Source organism: Saccostrea cucullata, unplaced genomic scaffold (assembly GCF_032062105.1).
Source record: "Saccostrea cucullata isolate Sc308-1 unplaced genomic scaffold, CSIRO_AGI_Scuc_v1 ctg843, whole genome shotgun sequence".
In the NCBI taxonomy this organism is placed as follows: Eukaryota; Metazoa; Mollusca; class Bivalvia; order Ostreida; family Ostreidae; genus Saccostrea; species Saccostrea cuccullata.
Genome location: NW_026924530.1, coordinates 1 through 25918, shown reverse-complemented (window position 1 = coordinate 25918; position 25918 = coordinate 1). Strand labels below are relative to the sequence as shown.

Below are 25918 nucleotides of genomic sequence, written 5' to 3'. Positions count from 1 at the left end.
TTTCGGTATATATTTTATTCTGAGAATAAAAATACGTATAAATTTATGTGTAAGACTTCATACGTTCCATCATAAAAAAGAAACGTTTTATAGTTTCGTTTATTTATTTTCGATGCTTTTTAAGATGCTATATTAGAAGCCTTATAAATAAGTATGCATTTACTAGTTTATTCCATTTATGTATCATAAAAAGTAGCAAAATATGGGTTATCGTTCTTTTTATATAGAAATGAGTTATACCATAAAACTTATGGAGATAACTAACAGTATTCAAGATCAAAGGTCCATAAAGCAACACAAAATAGGAGCAGAGAAACCATGGACCTCCGAAACATCAGAATTTGGATCAGGTGCCATGGAGGAGTGAGCATTCTCTGTAGAACGGTCTCACCAGCCGAGTGCTCCATGTCATGTTCGGGAAATTACCGAAAAATCGGTCGTAAATTAAGTATATAATTAAATAATTGACTAACAATAAGCAAAAACCTATAAAAAACGTCAGTCAGCATTTGACTCAATGATAAACAGTATTTGTTGACAAGGCCATTGTTTCGACCAGAGAACTTGCGAAATGAGACTTTAAACGAAACTGCTAATATTCTTGTTTCGTAAACTTGTTTGTCAATAATTTCCTCGTTTTAGAAATTATTCATGCATAGGATATGCTCTTTCTTATCGAATCGACTAAGATATATAAACTCCGGTCCGTATGCAGGTGATGAAGGTACATTGCTGCATAAGTAAGGGAAGTTGACCATTGAAAAGTTAAAGTCATCACGTTTATCAGTTCTTGGTTGTTAAATTAAAATAAAAAATGAAAAAAATATATATTTCTTTTAAAACAAATATACATAAAGCTAACAGAAAATGTGTCTTTTAACTTTAACAGGTCGGAGAGAATACTCGAAATCGGGTATTATCCGTGAAATCGCGTATAATACTCGATAATAAGGTATCGTTGAATCCTCGAAATCGGGTATTCCGTGCAACTTTCTATAAAAACTAAAGAATATAGTAACGGCGCATTATGCCAGTAATAACTGTTACTTGTACATCAGTATCTTGTGGATTTATTTTTATTAGACCTAATTCATAAGGTTGTCAAATAAGTTTAAAATCACAAGACAAACACTGCTGGGGTAACAAAGAGGACACGATAGCGTTATTATTTTTCAATATAATTTCTAAAAACAAATAACTACACTTCGTTTGTCTTTATTTCCCATTTAAGTATCCCATATACTTAATTTTCTAAAACGTGAAATTTTAAAGAAATTAAACGACTAACTCCGTGTTATGTATTTTTACTGAAAAATGTATGGCTTCCCTTTCTCGTGAAATATAAATTATTCCTAACAGTTAGAGTGTACAGTATAAGCGAGTCATAATTGTATATAATTGCAATAATAGAATACCAACGTTATTATAAAGAAGAAAATGAAATAAGATGAAATAAAGACCCACGGGAAACAGTTTGAAAATAGCTAATTGAAGGTGAGTATCTTTTATCATATCAATTTAGCATGAAATTTTTATTCAAAGACACCGTAAATTTTTTGGTTGCATTTTATTCGATACAAAATATACTATTTTACCTTTATTTTATGCATTTGTGTGAAAATTGAGAGCGAGAAGTCATATGAACAGGATTTTCTTGGTTTTTTTTGGGGGGGGGGGGGGGGGGGGGGGGGGATAGATAAAAGTCAAATGTGTACATCTTTTCATGAAGTTAAAATACATTGAATTTCTCAATATAGATCGAGGTACAGTCATATTGAAATATGAATTACATAGTCAAATTTTAACATTTCTTATAGTTTTTACGTTTATGAACATGCTAATGAACAAACTGAAATAATGGAGTGTTCAATTGCCTTGGAAACTCTTTTCTTACTTTTTGGGAATATAATTCCTCATCGGACATTAAAATTTCATAAAAATCACAGCCACTTCCTTTCTTTGTTATACTATTTGATAGACAGCGTAAATTTTACCTCTTTACCTTCTATATTTTTTTATATCGCTATCTTATACCTCATTATAATATGCTAATACAACGCACTATCTGATTGGTTCTAGACAATATGTCACAGTTTTCTTTTAGTTATTTTATCTATGATACGTATCACTCATGGCAATAACTTTTCCTAATACTCATCTCTAATGAAAAATGTGTTTAAAAAATAAACATGAATTCTAGTTACTTGTAGTCTTATATTGTGTTAGAAAATAACAGGTTGCTTTTTGTTTACTTACAATGAATATGATTTTTATTTGATGAATAAATCTTCCCTACGATTAAAAATATATGATCGAGTTTAACCGACCGTGACATTCAAAGAGAGGTCTCTTGGACACATGTAGGACACAGTCGAGGTTGTTTTGTCAGAGGTGGTCAAGAAGCCTTTAGCCCCCCCCCCCCCCCCCCTTTGAAATGGTAAAATATTGATAACTTAGCGAAATTAAACGATCAAAATTTATGTTCTCTCATAAGCGGTATTCCTGAAACTATCACTGTCTCTGCTAAAATGTTGAAGACATATTCTGCAAATATGTTTGATTGATAAATTAAAAAGAAAAGATTTTCAAAAAAAGAGATGAGGGTTCTTCTAGCCGAAATTTTAGACATTTTTATCATTACATTATTTATACATTCATAAATAAACTTTATTTTATGCACAAGATGGATGTGAAAGTAATTAATGACGCATAATTAGATACGATAGACAATCCCTTGTTTCTACATTTCCAATTCTGTTGTGTTGGGAATGAACATTAGGAAGATGCACATACTTTCAACATAAGGAAAAATATATAGCAAATCGAACGCCTTTTTGTGTGCAGATCATGAAATGTCCTGAGCTCCACGGGTATTTGTTGTCCCGAGCGCATTAATCTTGACGCCCAAATTCTTACTTGGCTAGTGATACCTTTAGAAAACATGTGTATCTAGATGAAAGTTAACTCGGCAACATGCGCCATCCCATTGTTTCAGTTTTATTAGGTGATTACACCTCCTATACCCGATTTCGCGGATTCAACGATACCCTAATATCGAGTATTATATGCGATTTCACGGATAATACCCGATTTCGAGTATTCTCTCCGACCTGTTTAATTTGATATGTGTTCTAAAGATGTAAAGCATACGGGTAATTCCTGATGCAATCGTTTCTGTAGGTAATGAAATCGCTTTCACAAACTGGTCTAAGAACAGCATTACACATCATAAAACATACTCACGGTCCGTCTTGTCTTTTAGGAACACCTCAATAAAGCGTTTTATTTTAAAAGAAAATTAAGAGGTTGAAAATAAATTATCTCTTCTTATCAATGGTTTCTGATGTTACGAACATTTGATCCTTGCGCACAGCTGATACAACATTCATTCATTATTATTATACCTCTATGACTTTGTTCTATATAAAAATATGACGAATAAACATGCTATTTTTCCCAAATAGCCCCTACCGTGAAAAAGTTTTTGTGCTATCTGTCAATGGTGAAATAGTCATCAAACTATTCAGCGAAGCATTTTGTTTCCCTCGCTTTTCATCTCGGAAAACTTCTGATTTTATACCGATTGTGACGTATACATTGCATATTATGACGTAACAAAAGTAAAGTCAGCATCGGTATAATAAAACACCTATTTACGCACTATAAAGACAATAGCAAGTTTATCGTCACCCTCGGGAAAGAGTTTGCTGTCTTGGGGAACGATAAACTTGCTACTGTCCTCATGACCAGTACATAAGTGTATAATGTACGTTTGTCCGTCTTTATGATCGGGGAATACTGCTCTTGGGGTAGCTTAGTTGTCACATTGTCTCCTGAATAGCAATTATCGTATGAAATTATTAACTCTTTTTTATATGAAGATGCCTTGTGAGACAGGAAATATGTAATATGTCTTCGGAATAGTCGTCAAAGGTTTATCTTAATAATGGAAGTAAATATAAACAAAGATCCGTGTCATAAAAATCATAAATCATTAACAACAATATCTTCAAACTTTAACTGGATATTTGAACATTATTCTATGAATTTAAAAATGCAAACTGTTATTTATTTTTTGCAGTTAGATATTCACAAATCGTTTCTCCTATTTAAACGACATCAAAAAAAAATTTGAGGGGGGAAAATGAAAATCCGCCAGTTTGAAACTACATTTTTACTTTAAACTCACAGCTGCACCATCAATCAGTTGTAGAATAGTCAGATGCATATCATTTGAACGACATAATAGAAAATTATAACAATTGGATGTCCGCAATTTTGAATCGCCATTTTAGCCTTTTTAACGTCATTTCATGAAGGCCGGCATGTTGTTCGGATTCAACATAATTGAAATAGGTTTTAAAAAAATAAACTGGACCAAATAATAAATGTTTGCCGTTAAAAAAATATCTCTAGTCTTCTTTTTAAAAATCAGGGCCAGACTATCAGGTCAATAAAATATAATGACTCATATGGACAAATTCAATGATGAAAGTGTTTGTTCAACTAGAAATAGGAAAATCCCGAGTCAAATTAGGATCCTTATATTTTTATGGTGTGGGTAAATGTATCAACTAAGTCACCATATATTTACATATTGACAAAGACTTTAATCCCTTGTATGCTGCATTTAATAATTTCTGAAGCATATTAAGTGATGTATATCAATGTTCGTAACCACTACATAGTAATGATATTATTTCACATCCGATGTAACAGCCAAGCAAATTTGTGAATGATGAAAAAGGTAAGGTTTAGTATTGTAGTTTACATATTAAACGCACAGAAGGAAATATTATATATAAAAGGATAAATCGAGCACAGGAAACCACAGACACTTGTTTCTGTAATAATTTAACACACAGTATGATAATAACATGTTTTGATACTTTTGGTTTAAAAAAGTTATAAAAGAAACTAATCTTTGTGCAGGAAACAGAGGCTTTATCATGTCCTTGTAACAAAACCGGAAGGGATACAGTGCTTTGTGTTTGTGCATGTGTGTCGATGATTCAGTGTGATATATATAAAGTACATGGTTACTATTTTGAAAAAGAAATGGGACCTCAATCACGTTTTCGACACGAACCCAAATATTGCTTATATTTCCATTCTGCTACCGTGAAGTTTTATCCTGCAAACTATTTTTTCAATTGTCTTCCAAAACAAGCTTTTTTAAGCCGATTTAAGCACATCTCTGCAGTTGAAACGCCCTTGGGTAAACATTGCAACAAACATTTCGTCACTATGCTTTTATAACGTTAAGAATACATTAGGGCATAGTCTAAATAAAACTTTGATATATAAGGTTACCTCAAAGCAAGGGATAGTTGAAGGATATATAGGGGTCTGTATTCTACTTTTTGATTAAATGCTTGACTTTATGATTCCTTTCTTTCAATTAATTAAGATTTGTACCAGTGCAAATATATGTACTTCAAGATAATGAAAACACATTGTACTCTTTACTTTATTTTTATTGCCACAATAAAGCCCTATGCATCCAACACTTGAACATTTTGTACAAGTTATACATGTACAGTAAAACACGTTAAGTACGAAAACGGATATAGCGAATTCATTTTTTAGTTTTTCAGTTTTTATGGATCCCCGGCAAAATTCTTAACAAATCTTTGTAAAATTTTACGGTTACAATGAACTCTGATATAACGAATTTACGGATCTAGCGAACTGATTTTGAGTCCCGTTGAGATTGAATATAATGAATTTTACATCTTTTATAACGAACTTTCAAAGATTTCAAAATTTGAATAATGGAACTGACTTTATTTTCTCTCAGCATTTGTATATAAAATTCAATTCATAATAAAACCTTAGTTATCGGAGGTATGTTTTGTAATATTTGCTTCCCTAACATATTTGATAGTAACACTGGAAAGAAAACATGCATACTGCGAATTCGCTATATATGGTTATACGAATTCGTTATACGGATATAACGAATTACGGATATAGCGAATTAAATTCACAGGTCCCCAGGACTTCGCTATAACCGTGTTTTACTGTATATAGTTTGATTTATTTTCTTTTGAAGCTGCCTAAACAATTCCTCTAAACCTACACTCAGATGCTTTAATACATAGATCTATCAGAGATACAGAGAACTGTCTATTACACGTTTGAACCAGCAGATAGTAAGGAGTGATGAAATGTGATAAAAATCACTGACACTGATATGGCTTAATTTGAATATTTGAACATATGTAAAAGTTATGTGTTAAATAATAAAAATAAATGGAAGCTGAATATTTAAATTATGGTTTATTATTTTGTTTTGTGTAAATGAGTATCAATATATCTATCATGAATGAGAAATTATGTCCTTAATACTTTTGTTGTAATAATCAGAAAAATCTGATGTCCGGCACGTTGGTTCACTCAAATGAAAATCAAATGAAATAAAAATGGAAATCCAATGGACCCAAATGGAAATCCAAAGAACCCAAATCGAAATCAAATGGAACCAAATGAAATATTAAATAATTATGCATAACCGTATTTTCAAGTTGTTACTTCTTACGAATAAGTATAAAATAATAAAGAAAACTTTTCTATCGTCAACTTCATCCCACTTATAGTAGTAGCATACACTTCTCACAGGAATACTAGGATTATTTCTGCAAGTTGAGTCGATACGCAATATTTTGCTCTACATACGAACAATTTTAAAAGTAACTTGGTTACTTAGCAAGATCTTCTCGTTTTCTCAAACATGACATATGGACAGCACTGTAGGTAGGACCGTCAGCAGGGGTTGCTTCTTCATCCAAAACACACCCTGTGATGTTTTCAGAGGCCTGAGGTTGCTTTGCTGTTGGTTTTTAAATGTACGTTTGAACACGATTACTGTTCCATATCTTCATATTTCATTTGTATGCCTAGTACATAAATAAGAACTCTTAAACGATAATTACTGACAACTAGAGCAAAGCTCGTTGCAAAGCAACGAGAAGGTCTTCCGTCCTGTTTGACCGGAAGTAATTTTCATTTTTACAAAAATGAGTTATTACGTCCTAAAATTGTTTAAATCCTCTAAAGCTATTTTATTTAATGCAAAAATCAGCCATTTTTTGCTACTTCCGGTTTGACCGGAAGTGACGATGACGGAAGGAAAATTAATTTTTATGCTCCTAGTGACAGATGTTACCCAAAAACTTGTCAAGAATGGCAAAATATGCATTTTCCGACTACTTCCGGTTTGACGACCTCAATAGATTGAGCTTGACATATTGAACAACTTTGCTTCTTTGATGTATTACAAATTCTCAATACTTTTTGAGATATGAATGAAAAACTTTTGGCCCCTCTTAGGCCCTTAATTTTAGGGACCAGCCCTTTTTCCGAGATATCATTTGAAAGATCTTCTAATTCTGCACAAATTATGTTCTATATATCTTATCAAAATATTTTTAGTTTAGAAGATAAAAAAAAAGCAAAATATAAATAATTTTTGGCTTTTTTAAGCGTTCTAATTTTTGACCCCTATATAGCGCCATTTTTAATAGAGAAATCGAAAAACAAAAACCGATGTGCACAACTTCAATCCTTCTATTATCTAAAATCAGTAGAATTTCTGCTCCAGCTTTAGCCGTCTCTGAGCCTTTGTCTGGAAACGAAAGCCTATAAATTTTCGTTTAAAGGGAAATAACTCTAAACCGGAAGTGACTTTTTGAAATTTTTGAAAGCATTCTGATAGAGTTTAGTAACTTCTAGTACCCCTGAAAATTTGAGCGAAATCAATTGAGAAATGAGTGAGATATGAGGCTTTAAAGTTGGCGTCTAGGAAGTAGAAGAAAAAAAAAAGAATAATAATATTTACCAACAGAATCAGTAGAAGGTCTTCCGTTTGAAACGGAAGACCTTAATTATCTACTTATTAAGGGACTCTTTTAAAACCCAACTAAAGTACTTCCTTCTTCATAAACAGTACATATTGTGTCAACCATGGAAAGGGTGATATCCATTTCTCTACTTTGCAGTCTGTTATTAGTCGATGTTCTTGGACAATACTGTAAGTTTAAACCTCATTATTAAGGATTGTGCTATCAAAGGTAAATGTAGGTGGTTCAGTTTGTCCCCTTATCTATTGCAGATCTACGATTTGATTATGGTTTTCATAGAGATAGAGTGTACGGCTCCGGAGAAACATTAAGGTGCAGAGGGTATGATAGAAAATTCTACAGGCAAAACTCTACAGCAAAAATTATTATCGGACAAAACCTTGTTAATGGTACTCACATAGAACTGTCATCATGTCCAATGATTAGGAAGACAAGGTGTTCTGCAAAACTCGTGAATGGTGGATGTGGACGAGTAAATTTAACATGTTCGATTGTAAGAAATGAAACCGAAGAAAGGAAAATAACAAGAGAGGTCCTTATAGCTGGTAGGTGCTCGAAATAATTCTTAAAGATTGATTTTTAATTTGACTATGCATCAATTTTGGTATGCATCGCTCAATGTTAGAAATATATGGATGAAACTTTTTTTAATAAATAGATGAAGCATCAATTGAGTCTTTCTATATTCGCCATAAAGGAGTGAATAACGAAAATGCCACACAGTTTTTTCCGTCAGAAAGTTTGATAAAGGTGGTTTGCCGTGGTGATGTTTCAACATTTAATTATGAAGTTTTGGAGGTAAGAAATACCAACTTTTAAATCATTTTCATTAAATCTAAATAGCTTTGATAAATTACATATCTTTTAGTTTGTTAATAGATTTCATATACCGGGTTAGTATTACATTCTAAGAGAATGAGGTTTAAAGCAGGTATTGATAGAGGGAAGTTTTATTTTAAGTTGTAAGGGTTCTTTGATGGGTAAACCTTAGTTGATTCAAATAGCGTGTGTTGTGAGTAAATATTTTTGATTCATATTTGTACATTTTATTGAGGGTTTGTTAAATATTTCTGTCTTACTTCAGATTTTTTTAAAAATAGGTTAACACGTCAACGTTTTTTTTATTATTATTATAATTTCGATTAATTTTGGTTTATCTGATAAAATAGATACCAAACAAACTGAATTATAATTAAAAACGGCCAACAGCCAAACTTCACAATCAATATTAATTACATATTATAATGCAGTCAATGATAGGACAATGCTTGTAGATTTATGTTCCTTAGTCTCCTCCCAAACGACTGAACTTTTTTTGTTTGTTTATTTCTTAAAAGCATCTCCGGATCCTGGATGGAATCCAAGAACTTTTGTTGATGTTGTTTTTGTAGAACTTGACATTGACCTGGGCCTGGGGTAACGGGTTTCTCAAATTTCAAGATCCGCCTTCAGTTCAAACAACAAGAATTTTCGATGAACACTGTAAAGTAAGCCAAACAGTGACGTCCTTCCTATCTTTGAAAGGGGAGCAGTTAGACACAGTAATAAGTTGCGAAACAGCGTATTCACATAGATATTTTTCGGGACGAAGAATGCAGCGGAAATCTATAAGAATAAAAACAATACCAGGTACTTTAATTATGAATTCTTAGTTATGTAATGATTGTCTATCTATATTTAACATACTTTCTCCATTTGAATGGATTCTATTTATAAATAACACTTAAAGTTTGAATGTATGCTGATAAACAGCGAGCTGACATAAGATTTTCTTAAATCTCTAATAGAATACCCATCACAATCAAAAACACCTTTTTATTTTGAGATTAAACCATAATATTTGTGTGTAAGAGTGTCTGTGGAAAAAGATACATGAATAAGATATTCCTTTTGCTTCTGTCCTTTTTAAATTTTTTACTCTTTCAAGAGGTAGGACAAATCCTGGGTCCTGTGGTTGTTATAACAGATGAGTTGGAGGATAGATCACTCCTCTCTTTGACATGTAAGACAACTGATTTATACAACTCAACGGGTGTCGAGGTAAACGTGAGAACGTTAATCATACGAGGATTGTCCGTAAAGTTCGTGGACAAGCTTAAAAAGATTTAATAAAAGTTGTGTCATTGATATTTATTATTGGCATATTTCTAATCCTTAATTAATTGTAAATTAAAAAATGTAAGAATTTATTCAATTTCAAATGTTTAATTACAATTATGGGTTCATAATTAGACTTAGAATGGGGACCCGGAGACAGCAAAATTTTAATAAAAAAATATTTATTACTTTATAAATAAATAAATAAATCTGAAAGAATTTTACATTATGATGTTGCCAGAAGCTATCACGTCAAACCTGCAAAATTTGAACGTTCAAAAATTCAAAATGGCTGAGCAACTAGTTATAACATATTAGGACAGGATCGGAATTGTTAAATAAAGAGACGTTTTTGGTATAGGTGGAGCAATGAACAGTGATAAAATTTTGCACAGACATCGGACCTACAGAGACAAATTCATTCTGTAAACTATCGAAAACATTTACCAATCGGGAAACAAAGTAAATGAAGTCGTTAACTGCATTTAAGTGGCATGTAATATTTTCGGACGGAATGAAGAGTTTACAGAATGACATGCGTGAAGGAAAACCATCATTCTGAGATTGCAGTGCTGTAAAAAAAAAAAAAGAATTTCGTAACGTGATCATGACTTTGCCGTATTTCCGTAAATAAAATCGTCTTTACATGGACAGTGCATGGTTGGATGATTGCATGATATGAGACAGGCATTGTTAAATATTATTTTACGAATGAAACCTGAACATTTTATGCATATTTTTATGACTTTTCAAAACGGCATAAGCAATTATTGAGTTATAGGCTGACTATGTTAAGAAAAGTTACATGTGCTCGTATTTAGCTTTTGAGGTAACTTCAAGAATTTTTGTTTTAGTGCTCCGGGTATGAGTGTGTGTCTTTTTTTGTATCTGATATAAATATAACTATTTGTGCTTTGTTTTTGTTGAAAACTTGCTTTTTTATAAAATGAAACATGAATTTAATGTCAATAATAGTTTCATATATTTTGTTAATGTTTGTCAGTAATTATCAATGTTGTCCAAGAACTTTACGGACAGTCCTCGTATACATGTTATATTAACGTCTTTAATGTTGCACTCATAGGTATGGCTATGTCCTGTTGTAGAAATTTTTTAAATAAGATATTTACATTATTAATATTAGAAAGCAAGGGGGCATAAAATCTTATTCATCTGTCTGTCTGTCCGTCTGTCACAAAAACTTTAAACCTTCTAAATGAGGAGAAATAGGGTTTTTATATTTCGCATATATATATACATATATATATTACATGTGACAAGACCTTTTAACAAAAGAAATTATCATTTGTTACAGGATATCAAATGGTGCATCATAAAAGAAAATAACACACAATTTATCCCTCTTCCTCTTCAACAAGATCCACTTCTTGAAAGCTTTAACATTTCAAAAGAGAAGACTTTGAAAAGTAGTGTTCTCTATCAGTTTTTGAAAAGCGATGAAAATGTTGAAATTACTTGTGAAGCTAACCACTCGAACACTTGCGGATCAGGAACATTAAGGGGCAAAGTTCGCTTAAATTCTCATTCAGTGGAAAAGACAAATAATTTTCTTCAAAATAACAAGAACTTTGCAAAAGGTATGTTTATGAGTAGTTATGCATGTTTTCAAAGATCTAGAGAATTACTAAAACTGTGTCAATTGAAGTAGCATTAACAGTCCAATTTGAACGTGAGAAGATCATTATTCCCATTTTAATGCAATTCTTGCATGCATTTTGTTTGATTGAAAAATCCCATTTTCATGTGTTTTGTAATAAAAAAAATACGTCAGGTAGGAATGTGTATCTGTGCCATTCTATCAAGGCATCACAATCAAAAGATTTCATGCACAGTAATTGTAACTGTTTTAAAATTATTTCATTAGCCAGTTGAAATGCGAAGTATAAAGCGATTTTATAAGAATTAAAACAGATGGGTTTTTTTCTGCGCCTGTTTCTGAAACATTGATAAAAATCGCATCAAAAGTATTTAGCTTTACATCCAAACTCGATAAAAAAAAACAAAAAAACATTTATTTAAAAAAATCAGTTTTAGGGTCTTCATATGATTTACAGATGATACACGTGTCGTGTATGTTGATTCGGATCAACCATACACACTTATCTATGTCTCGGTAAGCCTGATGATTGCTAGCTTCATAATCCTGATAACAGCAGTTGTTGCTTTTTGCAAAGCAAAGAAAAGAGGTGAGTATTCAACTGATTTTTATGTTTATTATAAGAAGGAAGCTCAAAATTATTTACAGTGTATAGTGGAATTTAAATATGATATCTTTAAACACATCCCTTTAATGGAATGTTTCATTATCATTTTTTTTCTTGTATTAGAATTATGTTTTAGCTACATTTTAATTCGAGAAAATTGTTAACTAAATAATTATATATTAGTAAATTGAGCCTTTCGTAATTTTTTTTTTGTAAGACCGATCTTTAAAATCATTAATGCATAGCATTAGATATGAAAATGACCATAAGAAAGAAATTTATGCGGTCACATATTTTTCAACTATTGTATTGTTCATGGTGTATTCTTTGGATATACTTTTTAAAAATACTAGTATATAAAGCTTTGATAAGTACACATGTTTATATGAACCTGTAGTTCAGGAGTGTAAACTGATGAACATTTTACTCATATTTTACAGTGAAATATAAAACCAGCAAAACATCGTAAGTAGTTGCGCATCCTACTTGTGTTTCTTTATAAAAACGCACAATATAAACTGATAATGAAAAACAACAATGATTTTTGTTTTATGTCTAGGTTTAAAGAAAGGAAAAGATTGTAATTAATAGGATCCTTTTTATTTTTATTTCTGTGTTCAATACGTGTTATAATTTGAATTCCAAACAAATTCTATGTTGATTTATTCTCAGACTTTGTTAATCTCCAAAATTGATTGGAAAAAGTAGCTTTTTCATATTTGTTATTTATTCTAGGCACATATTTTTCATTACTTAAACAAGGTCTAATCACTTAGATACATAAGGAGTTTTGCTCAATAATTATAATATCCAATTTAAAAATAAATTTACAAACACGCTTAAAGAAACGAAAAAAATAATATAAGAAATCACATGAATATACATTTGTGAAATTGGAAAAGGAATGACTGATTTCTTTTCAGCTCAAATTTTCAGTCATAAAGATTAATTTGCATGAAACAATCAGTGTAGATAGATATATGTATGCACCTTTAAACAAAATGCTGAAATATTCCACCTGTAATTTTTAGTTTGAATGCTGCTGCTGCAAATAAAGTTGACTTACGGAAACCAAAAGCAAATGCATTCACTTCGAACAGGAACAAACCAGTCTCAGACATGCACCAGAATCAAATATCGTCTGGAGATCAAACCTATTCAAATGCTCTAGCTCATTTAGATGGAGCAACTATCGATGTTTATGAAACAACTGAAGGTAGCGAGAAAGGGAATATGTATGAACCTTTAGAAGTACATGATATTGAACAACATGTTTATGAAGAAAAACTTAAAACTTCTGATGTTTATGAAGAGGTTTAAACATGACGAAAACTTCAGAATTCTGGAAGTAGAAGATCGAGAATCGGTTTAATTGTTCTCGAATATACTTTATTACAGCGAGCTCAAGTGACCAATTAGTAGACGCTTTTCGCAGCATAAATAACAAATACTAGTATATACTTCTTAGTTATTTACAAAAAGATATATATCAAATACTTTTTTTAATTTCCTAATTGCTTTAAAATGTGTTTAAACTTGAAAATTAACTCCTATATTTTATTTTTACTAATGTTATTTTCCTAATTTATATTATGTAATACAGATATTTTGAACCTAGTAACCAGGTTCATTTGTCTTTTTTTTCTTTTTTGGCTTGATTTGAAGTTAATCTTCTTTTTTTATACAAAAGACGCCACTCAAACTGATCAGATACAGAAAATTCTATTGCATACCTTTAAAACCTTGTCCTGATACACATGATTTTTGAAATGCATATATTCGATTGATTAAAACAAATAATCTTGTATTTTATAAAGTCAATTTTCTATTTAATTTGGCTTGCAAACACATAAGTTAATTCATAGGGTCATATTTTTATTGAAGTTTTAAAGTCTTTGATTTTATAAAATGTTTATTGAAAGATTATTTTACCTTGTATTTCTAAATTCTAAGAGGGCTGATTTCAAATGGGTATTTTAACATGATATAAATATCAATCTAAGAGAGAGGAAATGAGTAGCAAATGCGACTGCAAAACATCGGCGAATCTCTCGATCGCGTTTGAATTTCCTTGCGAAAGTATTAAGATGATTCAGGTATACTTTTTATTAAGTTAAGTAATACATGAAAAAAGCTTTTATAAAAACACTAAATATTATATCCGTAAGTTTATTTTTTATGGAAATAATAGGATATAACTTTCATAACAGCTGCATAATGAAACATTTGTTTTCTTCTCTTTTTTTCTCTCTAAAATTAAAAGTTTTTGTATACTTTAAGCTCTGCTCCCAGGGGTACATTCTGTACTCAGTCTTTGATAATTCATTACAACGATCATAAATGATTAAATACTTTTATTTTTGAAAAAAAAATCGGACACTGAAAATGGTAAAATTAATGATTTTAAAAAAATGGGGGAAAATATAAAAATTTTAGTCGGCATCGTGATCCTTTTCTTAAATCCAACCGATATAAAAATCCGTAGACGAAAGATGCATGAAAAATCCTCAAGTTGCAATTAGCAAAAATTTAAAATATATAATCAATGATTATTCATTATTTATAAAATTTTGTTAAGTTCCTATGATAGGTATATTAATAAGTTGTGAAAATGCTTTTTAAATTTGATTTTGTCCATTTTGTTTATTATTATTTTGAGCCTTTGAAAAGAAATAAAAATTAAAGTGCATATTGAAAGAAATTTGCAAACTTGTTATTAGTTCAAGAAATCAATGTAAATTGCTTAATCTACAAATGAAAGAAGGTGACAATGATAACTGGATAATTCTTGCGATGGACAAATAATTTTATGTTCCTTAGTTCTCCTGCCAGACAACTGAGCTTGTTTTTTGGCTAAAGCAGGCAAAAACAAACAACATCATTGAAGTGAAAAATGTCATTTATTGAAGTAAATGACGTAAAAGTAGTAAAACATATTTACAATACAAGAAAGGGGGTCAGGAAAGGGGACTTAAATATAAAATATTACATATCTTTATCACAATATTGCACAATCTGACCCCCAGCACCATAATGTCATTGTAAATGATATACAATAGAAAAAAGGGGGATCAACCAGAAGACTAATTAAGAAATCAAAACCTGGAAAAACATTGTCATGTATAGTATACATATTATATATCTTCAGTTGACCCCCTATTAAACATAAAAAGTTCTAAACATACATGAAAATAAATGTGTTACATTGCTGCCTGCTATCAAAAAAGGTGGGTAAAAGAACATAAAACACAGCCACATACAATACGGAACCAACAGATGACTACTGACTTGGTTCCTACTGTATGTTACGTTTTCTTTAGACGGTTTAGATCATTTCGGACTATAAATCTTTATGGATACAATACGGAACCAACAGATGACTTCTGACCTGGTTCCGACTGTATGTTACGTTTTCTTTAGACGGTTTAGATCAGTTACCTATTGTAATTTTGACATTTAATGTAAACCCCTGAGAAGGCTTTTATGGTAGCATCGAGTCGAGTATGTCAATGAGAAATACAATGTATAATTACAAATGCCTATATTTTAAATGACTGGATTCTAATGTATCGACGAAAGGCATCAGAATTCCACCAGCCTAATTTTTGAATAACTTGTTCAGAATAGCCTAAGGAGGCTGCATGAGTAGCAGCACCAATCCTGAAACTGTGACCCTTAAAGCTATCTGTATCTAATCCAATAAATTGTATTGCAGTCTTCAAATGTGTAGTTACTAATGAATAAGACACAGGTGAACCATCCATTGTTTGAAACAAAGGTCCAGTCTTGTGGTTGAAAGTTTGAACATAGTTAGACAATGCCTGAACTGGACAATATTGGGAATTTGGACTTGCTTGCAGGTAAATTACTAACGGTTTGTTGTGTTTGTTTGTTTTGTATTCTCTCATGATGATTTGAACTCCTACAATCGAGTTTGATTTGTGTTCAAATGTTACATCTTCCCTTTGCAAAACTTTATCGCTACCCTTTGCAGATTTCACTGTTAGTTCCCCTAACCTTAATAACGCATGGAAAGCCACCAAAAACACTGCACGAAACAGCACTCTTAGCGAGAAGAGTTTGACTGTGTGATCAAGGGCCTGTACTAGTCTTTGTAGAATAGGTGCAGTTATTGGTAAGCGAGTGTCTTTCCTTGGGCCCAATGTTTGACAGCCTTTAAGAATTTTCTTAACCACAAATGCCTGAGTGGGGTCTGACATATTACAAATTTTATGAACAAAACTGATAGCCGACATATGTGATAAAATAGAACTGGGGGAGTAGTTATTGGAGAACAATACACCAATGAAGTTACATACATCAGTCACCGATATTGGTAGTGAAAGTCCTGGCTTCCATTTCAGTAAATACTGCCAACTTTTGCGATACGCTAGGGCTGTGGATGATGAAAGAGATGAAGTCAGCAATTGCCTACTGATTGGGCTCAAATCGACAAGAGGTCCTTGGGCACCACTGTTTGACTGGGATTCAAGTGAGGTGCTATCCTAAAGGCCTCCTGAAATTTAAACCGAGATAGGTGATCTGCTAAAGTATTACTTTTCCCAGGAATGTGCTTAGCTTTAAAAAGAATATTCTGAGAAAGGGTCACAAGAACAAGTCTCCTAACTAGTTTCATGAGAGTTTTTTCCTTGCATGTTTGCTTGTTTATGGCGTGCACCACAGCTAAATTATCGGACATGAAAAGTATTTTCCTATCGGCAAGATATGATCCCCAAATCTCTAAAGCTAATACTATTGGGAACATCTCTTTAATTGCGATTTGCTGATGTGACATGTCTTTGATTGCGTCCCAACCCAGGGCAAACCAGTTTCTACGCAAAACAGCTGCACAGCCCAATGACCCTGAAGCATCAGTAAAAAGTAATTGTTTTTCAGCAGAGGCCCAAATATCTGGCAGAATAACCGATTTCCCATTAAAGTTATCTATAAAATGGGACCACATACTCAAGTCAGCCCTTGCCTCACAAGTAAGCCTTATGAAAAAATGGGGTTGAGTTATTCCACAAGTTAAATCAATGAGGCGACGCAGAAAAGCCCTCCCTGGGACAACTACCAGACAGGCAAAATTCAAAAGCCCTATTAAAGATTGTAAGTCTTTAAGTGTTATTTTCTTCCTATTCTTGGCTTCGTGTAACCTATCCCTTATTTTTAAGAGTTTAGCCTCTGGCAATCTACAGACCATTTCAATAGAGTCGACTTCAATGCCGTAAATTGTCAATGTAGTAGTTGGACCCTCAGTTTTTTCAGATTTGATGGGTATACCAGATTCTTGACAAATACTTAAGAACCTCTGTAATGATGCCTGGCATGCATCAGACCGGTGTGGGCCTATAAAGAAAAAGTCATCTAACATGTGGGACATGCCAGATGCACCAAATTTTTCACACATAACCCACTGCAAACTGGTACTGAGACACTCAAAAATTTGGCAAGAGCTACTGGCACCCATGGGTAGACACTTATCATAATAGAAATTACTATCCCAGGAGAAACCTAGGAGTTTGTAGTCTTCAGGGTGTATGGGTACAATACGAAAATCGTCCTCAATGTCTGCTTTTGCCATTAAAGCCCCTTTACCAAATTTCCGAAGAAGTTCAGTTATATTATCAATCGAGTCGTATTGTACTTTTGAATTTTCTTCAGGAATGCCAAGGTTCACTGAATCAAATTTGGGAAAGGAGAGATCATGAATTACCCTATATTTATTCGGTTCTGATTTTGGAACCACTCCAAGAGGAGAAGAAATGAAATTTAGAAAAGGTGGTTCCTTGAATGGTCCCGCAATTCGACTCTTTTCTTTCCCTACACTAATGAACTGATCAATAACTACAGGGTGATCTAAAGCACTTTTGTGATTTCTAGAGATCTTCATTGTAGGTGGAGATGTACATCCTAGCTTAAAACCTTGTGAAAAACCCTCTGAAATCACTTTTAATTTCTCTTGATCATAGCCTTGTAGTATATGAATAAGCTTATTTATCTTGATTGGGGTTGGTATATTTTGAATTTGAGTTTGATTTAAAGGAGTAGGAACATTTGACTTTGGGATGATTGCCCTTGCATTGCATGCAGCTGTGCCTGAATTGACATGGGGACCTTGTGCAACGTTCCCCTTTGTTAAACTGGTAACAGTATTTGACTCGAAAGGGCTGATTTAACGCGGTCTTATTTTGATAACCAGGTTTGGGCAATGTTATAACTTTCAATCTTAGTTCTTGCACCGGAATTTGCCAAGGTGCAACAACAGATTCTCGTAGTTTACGAAAATGTTCATCATAAGCCCTGAAGGCATTATCCCCATGTAACTGTTGGATCTCTCTGACCATGTGGCAATATTTGAACAAATGGGGTGCCTCCTGGGGAAATTTCTCAATGTAGATAGATGCGAATATCAAAAATGCATCTGTCCATTGAGAAATACTGATCGGGAATTTAAATTTTGGACTCTGCTGTACATTTATAATGCCTGATGAAATTGACACTGAAAGTGGTTCATCTCGTACACTTAACAAAGATCTTAAGTCAACAAATTCATTATTCCAAATCTTAGTTTTGGTTTTTTGTGAAACCGTGGAACTGAGAGGAATCCCATCTGTTAAAGAAATTGTCTTACTCAGTGGGCTTAAGTCCTTGTGTGTAGAGCGGTCCCCAAGGAAAATTTGATCCAAAAGAGTTCCCAATGTGGAAGTCGTTGCTGGCTCAGCACTTTGAGATGTGGAAGGAGATTCCAAGGTCACAGGCATCTGTCCGTCATCTGATGTGTTTTGCGAGGGGGCGTTTTCAGGTTGTTGCTTAGATATGGCTAACATGGCTTCAGCTAGTTTGTTATAATCAATTTGTCCATAGGCAGGCCCCGGGATCACTTCAGGGTGCTCAATGGCTGTAGTAGGCTGTGGTGTCACTTCAGGTTGCTTGGTGGCCATTTTTTGCCTCTTTGTTGGGTTTTTGGCTGGAGTTTGCTTCCGTTTCGGTGGCATTGTAGATCTCTGCAAGAGAATGAAAGTATTACTTCTGCACAATTTATAAAATTTGAAATATCCAACCAATCAATGTATTTGATTCAACAACAAGTTCACCATGCTATATGCATTCAACATATTTTTAAAATTATAAACATTGAAACCAGAAGAGCTTTTTATTTTTATTTATTTTTTTTTTTTTTGGATGCATATGATCCTGTATCTACTAATAAAATATTGCGATACACAAACAAGTGCAACTGTTTTTGTTTTTTTTTTTTTTTTTTTTTTTAAATTTAACTCAATCAACATACAGCAAGTGCATATGGTCCTGCACAATTTTTTTTTTCTTTTTTTTTTTTTTTAATTTAATACAGCAAGTGCATATGGTCCTGCACATTTTTTTTTTTTTTTTAATTTAATTCTCTCTATCAACATACAGCAAGTGCATATGGTCCTGCAAATTTTTTTTTTTTTTTTTTATAATTATTATTCATTCATCTTATACTTATAACCAACACTCAAGCATACAATATTGCACCACCATTTAATTGTGCAAATCATTGTGATTTGTAAGAAACTACTCAGTACCAACTTAAATCACAGCTCATGTGTACCCCATAAGCATTACCCTTAGCATTAATTTCTGTTTAAGTCTGAGCATATGGTCTCGCAAGTATATTATGAACTTGCATCATGTTTTACCATACTTTTCAGATAAAATTTTTACATCATGCCTAATCATGCTAAAAGTAAGAATACTAAGCATTCATAATGAAATTATTTTGCACGTCATTTTCTCAGCGTTCTGTTAAAATGAATATTTTCCAAAATCATTGGCCCAATGCAACCAGCAATTGTTAACTTTTAGAGCATTATAATGTTAATGGCCATGTATATATGCAGTATCTAAATGACCAAAACATGAGACTTCAATCATGAGCTAGTCCTATCAACTTTTAATGGACCATACATGACTTCAATAAAATTAATATACTGGCCTGTCTTATGCCGGTAGTGCAATACTGCAGAGCGGATACTCCGCCAGAATCGATGCATTGGAGAAGATGTCACAACATGATGCTCCGAGTGTGTGCGCAAATGTACACCATCCTTGCTCAAAAAGTCCAAGCTTTTCCAAAAGCCTCTGTGATGCCAAAAGTGTATATTGTCCAGTTTTTTTACATTCATTCATCAAAAGTTTGTTTATGTGGATCACACGGTCATTAAAGTCATTAGATGAGGCCCAAGGTCTACGTCTAAACAATTGACCAATTAAAACAATTTGTACCCCTACACCAAGGTGAATATATGAAGCTAATGATAAAATGTCTCTTGCTATATTGTTAGGACTGCTTAGCAAAATGTCATTTTCTCCTATCTGCATAAAGCAAATATGGGGGAGCACCTCAAAATTCAACAAGTCTCTAAATAGACGACTGTCTCTTAACTTTAGCCCTCCACGGCCATTCACGGTCACCGAATATTGTTCGTCGTTGAGTTTTAGATTACTTAATTCACTTGAATTGTTCATGTAATATCCCAGGCGTCTTATAAAAGAATGTCCAATCAAAGATACACGAAGAATACTGCGATCGTCCATGTTGTGACAGTCCTCTCCGTTGCCCGGATGTAAACACTTACACAATAAAACTTACATAACTGTCTGATTTCACAACAAAACACAAACTCACTTTTGCAGGAAATCTATAGTATCTGTGAAACAAATACGTGCATCACATAACCCCAAATCTTCAGTAGTATGGCTAGATCCAAAACTATCAGGGTTTTCCGGGGAATTAAAGCGAATAATACGAAAAATTGAGCAGTACAAATGACGTGACTTTCTCTTCTGGCAAAAAGATAAACAATGGACACGTGATAGCAAAGCGCTTTGCTGATTGGTTGAAAACAATACGGAAAGGGGTAAATCAAGTTACATAAGTAAAGCCCGGATGACACATTGCATAAGTCTATTACAAAAGAGACATTGTTATACAATAATTTAATATAAAGAAATATACAAGAACATGTCACATAAAGGTCATTATTTACAATAATAACTTATTTTTATCATACACTGACATTTAGTGAAGTTCAACATTTGAATTTCAAAAATACTAGTTTTGATGTATTAGACAACAACTTTCCCTTTCAGACGTTTTATTTGATATCAATATTGCATGAAGAGTATGTGCCAAAATGCACATTATATGTCCCCATATAGATATTGTGCATGATTCCTTTTTAAATGATTGTCACATACTTATTCGGCGAACATTTAATTGTTTGAAAAGTCAGTAATGTACATTTCATAAAACTTGATTATCTTTTTCACTTGTGTGTTTTCATGTGAAAGAAGTAGCTAAAACTATTAATAAACGGAAATAATCCAGTATGAACAGTGATCGATCTAAAAAGAAAATCGGACCCCTGAAAGTTCAAGAGGTGGGATCCGGTGCCTAGGAAAAGTAAACATCCCCGTCGACAGATAACAACCGCATTGAGCCTACGCAACTGAAGCTCTCTGACATTTATTTATTAACAAAGTTCATCTGCTTATCCACCCGTTTTTCTCAAACCAGCCAGCTAAGAATTTGACTTATCATTTCTTTTTTTTCTTTTTGAGTTGTTTGCTATAGTAGCAATTCAAATACCTAATTTTAAAATCAATAGAGCATTAAAGACAATTGAATTAGAGAAATCAACATGATTTTTTTACGTCTTGAGCACTTCTGCACGCCACCAAGAAAGAAAGTTTTTAAAATTGCACTTCCTGCCTTTACAACTGAAGAAATATCATATTGGTATTTTTAAACATACATTTGCGACATCAGTCTGGGAAGTTATTGTTTTTACTATTTAGTAAAGTATTATTAAATTCATAATTTCTCATTCTTCTCTGATGACATTGGACAAAGATATGCATACTTTAATATCATCATTCCATGCATTTTTTTGTACATGTTAGCTGAAAGCATGCTAAACGCTTTTCAGTACTTTCAGTACTTTGATTAAATTATGTCCTTCCGGAAATACATATGTAATTGGTAATCGAACTGGCTTTTACTTAGAATATCTGCTGGTCAATCGTTCAGTTGGATTTGATCACGAAGTCGATTTTGGCTGGTCAGTTTTCTAATCGGACCATAGTAAATAAGAGGTACGTTCAGGTTCAAGAAGTATACAATGTACCTCTTTTCACGTTTTACTTTGTCGAAACTCATGCTTAAATTTTGCTATCGTTTTGCTATTTTTTTTTATACTGTAGAAAGTTTGTTTTCTTTATATATTTTATGTTCACATTATTTTTAGAAGCAAACCATTACTGCCTAAAGTAACCACCTGTAAATCTAAATTAGCTTAAATTGCTAATTTTAACAATTTTTCGTCATCATTTTCTTTAGAGTACCTGCTCGTGAAATTGGAGTGCTTTTAATGTTTAGTCATTTAAACCAGTGCTAAAGATAGTAGTTAACATTCGACGTCAAGAAAGTCACTAATTTGTTACAAATTCCATTCGAATCGTTAAAGTACAAATTACGTAATGTATTGTCCATTGTAGAACTGGAAAAGCACAATGATTTTTCTTAGCATACCTTTATATCATACATATTTCAACATGCTAGCAAAAAAAAAGATCGTGCACTTTTTATATTATTTTAAGGATATCCAATCCTCAGCCAGGAAGGATAACTCCAAAAATTAATATTTAATTTGAAATGCATTAAAATGAAGCTTGAAAATAAATTTTTTTTCATGCAATAATTTTCATTTTATTCATCTTTATAAGATTCAAGATTTTTGGAAGTCTTTGAAAAGGTCTTATAAAAGTTGACATTTGTACCCTATAAAAGGAAAAAAAATCATACAGTTTTAGAGAAATAAGATTTTCTTGAATTCAGTCTTAGATACCAATGCTTATTAGCATGATTTGAAATAAGAAGTGATTAGTGGTGTCTGGCAATGATATAAAAAGCTTTTTACACTATGTATTATAGAATACACGATGGAAATAGAAGACAAAAAATACCAAATGAGTATAAAAATCTTGACAATTTCTCAGAATGCCTGGATGCCTATCATTTTTTAACCAAAAATATATTTGTTGATCAATTTGCAATTAGAAAATGCATTGCTGACATTTCCATTCTCTTTTTCTGGAAAAATATAAAAGTCCTGACAATTTTCTCTATATAATCTTATAAACTTTAATCTTTAACTTAAAAGAAATTCTGTGGATAAATTTACATAACTTTGAGGATTCAGAGATACATTTATAAGCATTTTTGATTACTTAACTGCTAATTTTATAAACCTGAGGATCGGACTACCTTAAGGTGCAATATCCCTCTGCTAAGAGAGATAACTTTCTGAAGACAATTTCCCATGAAATTCAATGAATTGTCATGTCAGATTTCATAGATTTAATTCACAAGGATCGTTTTACCTTCAACTCAATCGAGTCTATTCTATCGTGCAGATGTTGAGTTGTAGTTTCTAATGCCAATATTTTCATGAATTACTTATCATAGGTTACCTAAAACAATTATACTCAGTTCCTTTAAACGGTGTAAATTGAGATATTTGTATCTCTTAACGTATAAGTTATTTAATTGTTACAGAAATTGCAGATGCGGGATTGTTTATAAACATTGAATTAATATTTTGTTTCACTAAAAAATATTTTCAAGGGCGATAATGGATAGATAACTCTTGTTGATGGATGTGTATTACTTTACAAGCACAGAAAACAATTTGATATTCTGATTTAAAAAGCAACGCTTCAGAATGTTTTCTAAAGAGAATTAGATAGGTATATGAGAGTAAATATTATTTTCATATACACCTCATATTTCTTATTCAATTGTGAGATAAACAATAATTGATCTTTCTATTTCCCATATCAATTTTTCTTCACATCATGATTTGACTTATTATTAATTTCTGAAAAAGTAAGCAACGCTTCATGCTTTAAACTATTTCCATTTGAATCTAATGCCATCGTTGTTTATGAAAATCAATGTTTGGAATTTTAAAAAATGGTGAAATTTGGTGAAGAGGGATATTTCACCTTAATACGACAATTTTGAAAATATTTAAATAGAAAGAGCAATATATGATAAGTGTCTCAATTGGCCCCTTATATCTAGCTTTGATTTGTACAGCTATATATGCGACTTTTATTGGTTATTTTCATTTTGATCAAAATGCCATTATTTCAGATATATGACATCATAAAAATCACGTTTTCCTCCCATTTTAGCATATTTTGTATAAAACTGCTTATTTTCAATCAGTTTTTCTTCCAGAAAATATAGAGCGCAGCCTAGAAGAAGCTTTACATTATTACTAAAGATATATCTATCCAATAATTATTAGTGACAGAATAATTATGTATGTTCTACACTGCGCTCTATGTTTCCCATAAGAAAAAAACATAAAAAGAAGGCATATTTTTGGCCTCTTTGTTAGTTAGCAAAAATAGCATTATTATGTTCCCCAAACAAAGTCGGGGAACATATTGTTTTTACTCTGTTTCTTATTATTATTATTATTATTAAGGTCTTCCGACTTCCTTCGGAAGACCTTATTGTTATTCGTCTGTTTTTTATTATTAAGGTCTTCCGACTTCCTTCGGAAGACCTTACTGTTATTCGTCTGTTTTTTATTAAGGTCTTCCGACTTCCTTCGGAAGACCTTACTGTTATTCGTCTGTTTTTTATTATTAGGGTCTTCCGTCTTCAGCGGAAGACCCTTCTATTTTTCTTCGGTTTCTTTTTCCCCTTTATTAGGGTCTTCCGTCTTCAGCGGAAGACCCTTCTATTATTCTTATGTTTCTTTTTCAATTTTCTTATTATTATTATTAGGGTCTTCCGTCTTCAGCGGAAGACCCTTCTATTATTCTTTTGTTTCTTTTTCAATTTTCTTATTATTATTATTATGTCGCCCCGAACGAAGTCGGGGACGACATATTGATATTGCACGCATGTTTTTTTTATCCAGGCTGTTTCTCGGAGATGGCTGGGACAATCTTCCTGAAACTTTCCTTCAAGGACGATCACTGGTTGTAGTTGTGCAGTGAGGTCGTTCAGTTCCAATATGTCTACCGTTGCCATGGAAACCTGTAAAAAGCGACAAATTTTGTCCGAGAGTGTTCTCTCTGGTCCCTTAAACGTTCGTCATGAAACTTTTCTTATTTTAATGATTAGTATCTGTAGTTCTGCAACTCGTATTTAAAATTTTCATATAATCGATTATTGCCATGGAAACCAGGTGAAAGTTAAAATTCTTTAATTTCGATTTTCTCAATAACTACTCAGGCAATCGTTTTGAAACTTTCAATGTTTATTCCTTGCAATGTGTCAAAGTGATTTCTACTTTCAAAATAATTGTAATGAGTCGCTCGCGGTTGCCATAGAAACGAAACAGAAAAAAAGATTCAGATGTACACATGTGTTCTCCAAGGTCTAGGTCAAAGGGTCAAAGTTCGTCGTATCCAATAAAAGTTCTTTTCACAAGGATTACATATTTGAAATACGAAAGCCCTAGTACTTACCGTTCAAACGTTATGGCTATTTACTATGTTCAAGACGCCCCCCCCCCTCTTTTTATGAAGCACACAGCCAAGTAGAATACACAGATATAACATATACAACTTACAAGTAACTTTTTAAAATCTTCATTCATAAAATTCAGTTCCCGTCATGTGATATTTTGCCATCATTCATTCTCCTTCTGTTTTGACTCTTGA

At 32.4% G+C, this 25918-nt stretch overlaps 4 protein-coding genes across 4 annotated transcripts; 1 reads left to right on the top strand and 3 right to left on the bottom strand.

Annotated features, from left to right (window-relative positions):
* Positions 1-7961: 7961 nt before the first annotated feature.
* Positions 7962-13616, top strand: LOC134266651 (uncharacterized). Its single transcript, XM_062748867.1, has 9 exons — positions 7962-8032; positions 8114-8407; positions 8521-8660; positions 9254-9491; positions 9790-9902; positions 11275-11557; positions 12035-12166; positions 12625-12649; positions 13216-13616. The coding sequence occupies exons 1-9, from the start codon at positions 7966-7968 to the stop codon at positions 13502-13504; spliced, it is 1581 nt and encodes a 526-aa protein (XP_062604851.1). The 5' UTR covers positions 7962-7965; the 3' UTR covers positions 13505-13616.
* Positions 13617-15723: 2107 nt separating this feature from the next.
* Positions 15724-16404, bottom strand: LOC134266644 (integrase/recombinase xerD homolog). The gene has a single exon (XM_062748862.1). It carries the CDS (start codon positions 16402-16404, stop codon positions 15724-15726), a length of 681 nt encoding a protein of 226 aa, XP_062604846.1.
* A 224-nt stretch (positions 16405-16628) lies between these two features.
* On the bottom strand, positions 16629-18077 carry LOC134266643 (uncharacterized). Its single transcript, XM_062748861.1, has one exon. The coding sequence runs from the start codon at positions 18075-18077 to the stop codon at positions 16629-16631; it is 1449 nt and encodes a 482-aa protein (XP_062604845.1).
* Positions 18078-18177: 100 nt separating this feature from the next.
* On the bottom strand, positions 18178-21217 carry LOC134266642 (uncharacterized). The gene is made up of 2 exons (XM_062748860.1): positions 20859-21217; positions 18178-19191 (listed from the first exon to the last, which is right to left on the bottom strand). The coding sequence occupies exon 2, from the start codon at positions 19180-19182 to the stop codon at positions 18178-18180; it is 1005 nt and encodes a 334-aa protein (XP_062604844.1). The 5' UTR covers positions 19183-19191; positions 20859-21217.
* Positions 21218-25918: the final 4701 nt, after the last annotated feature.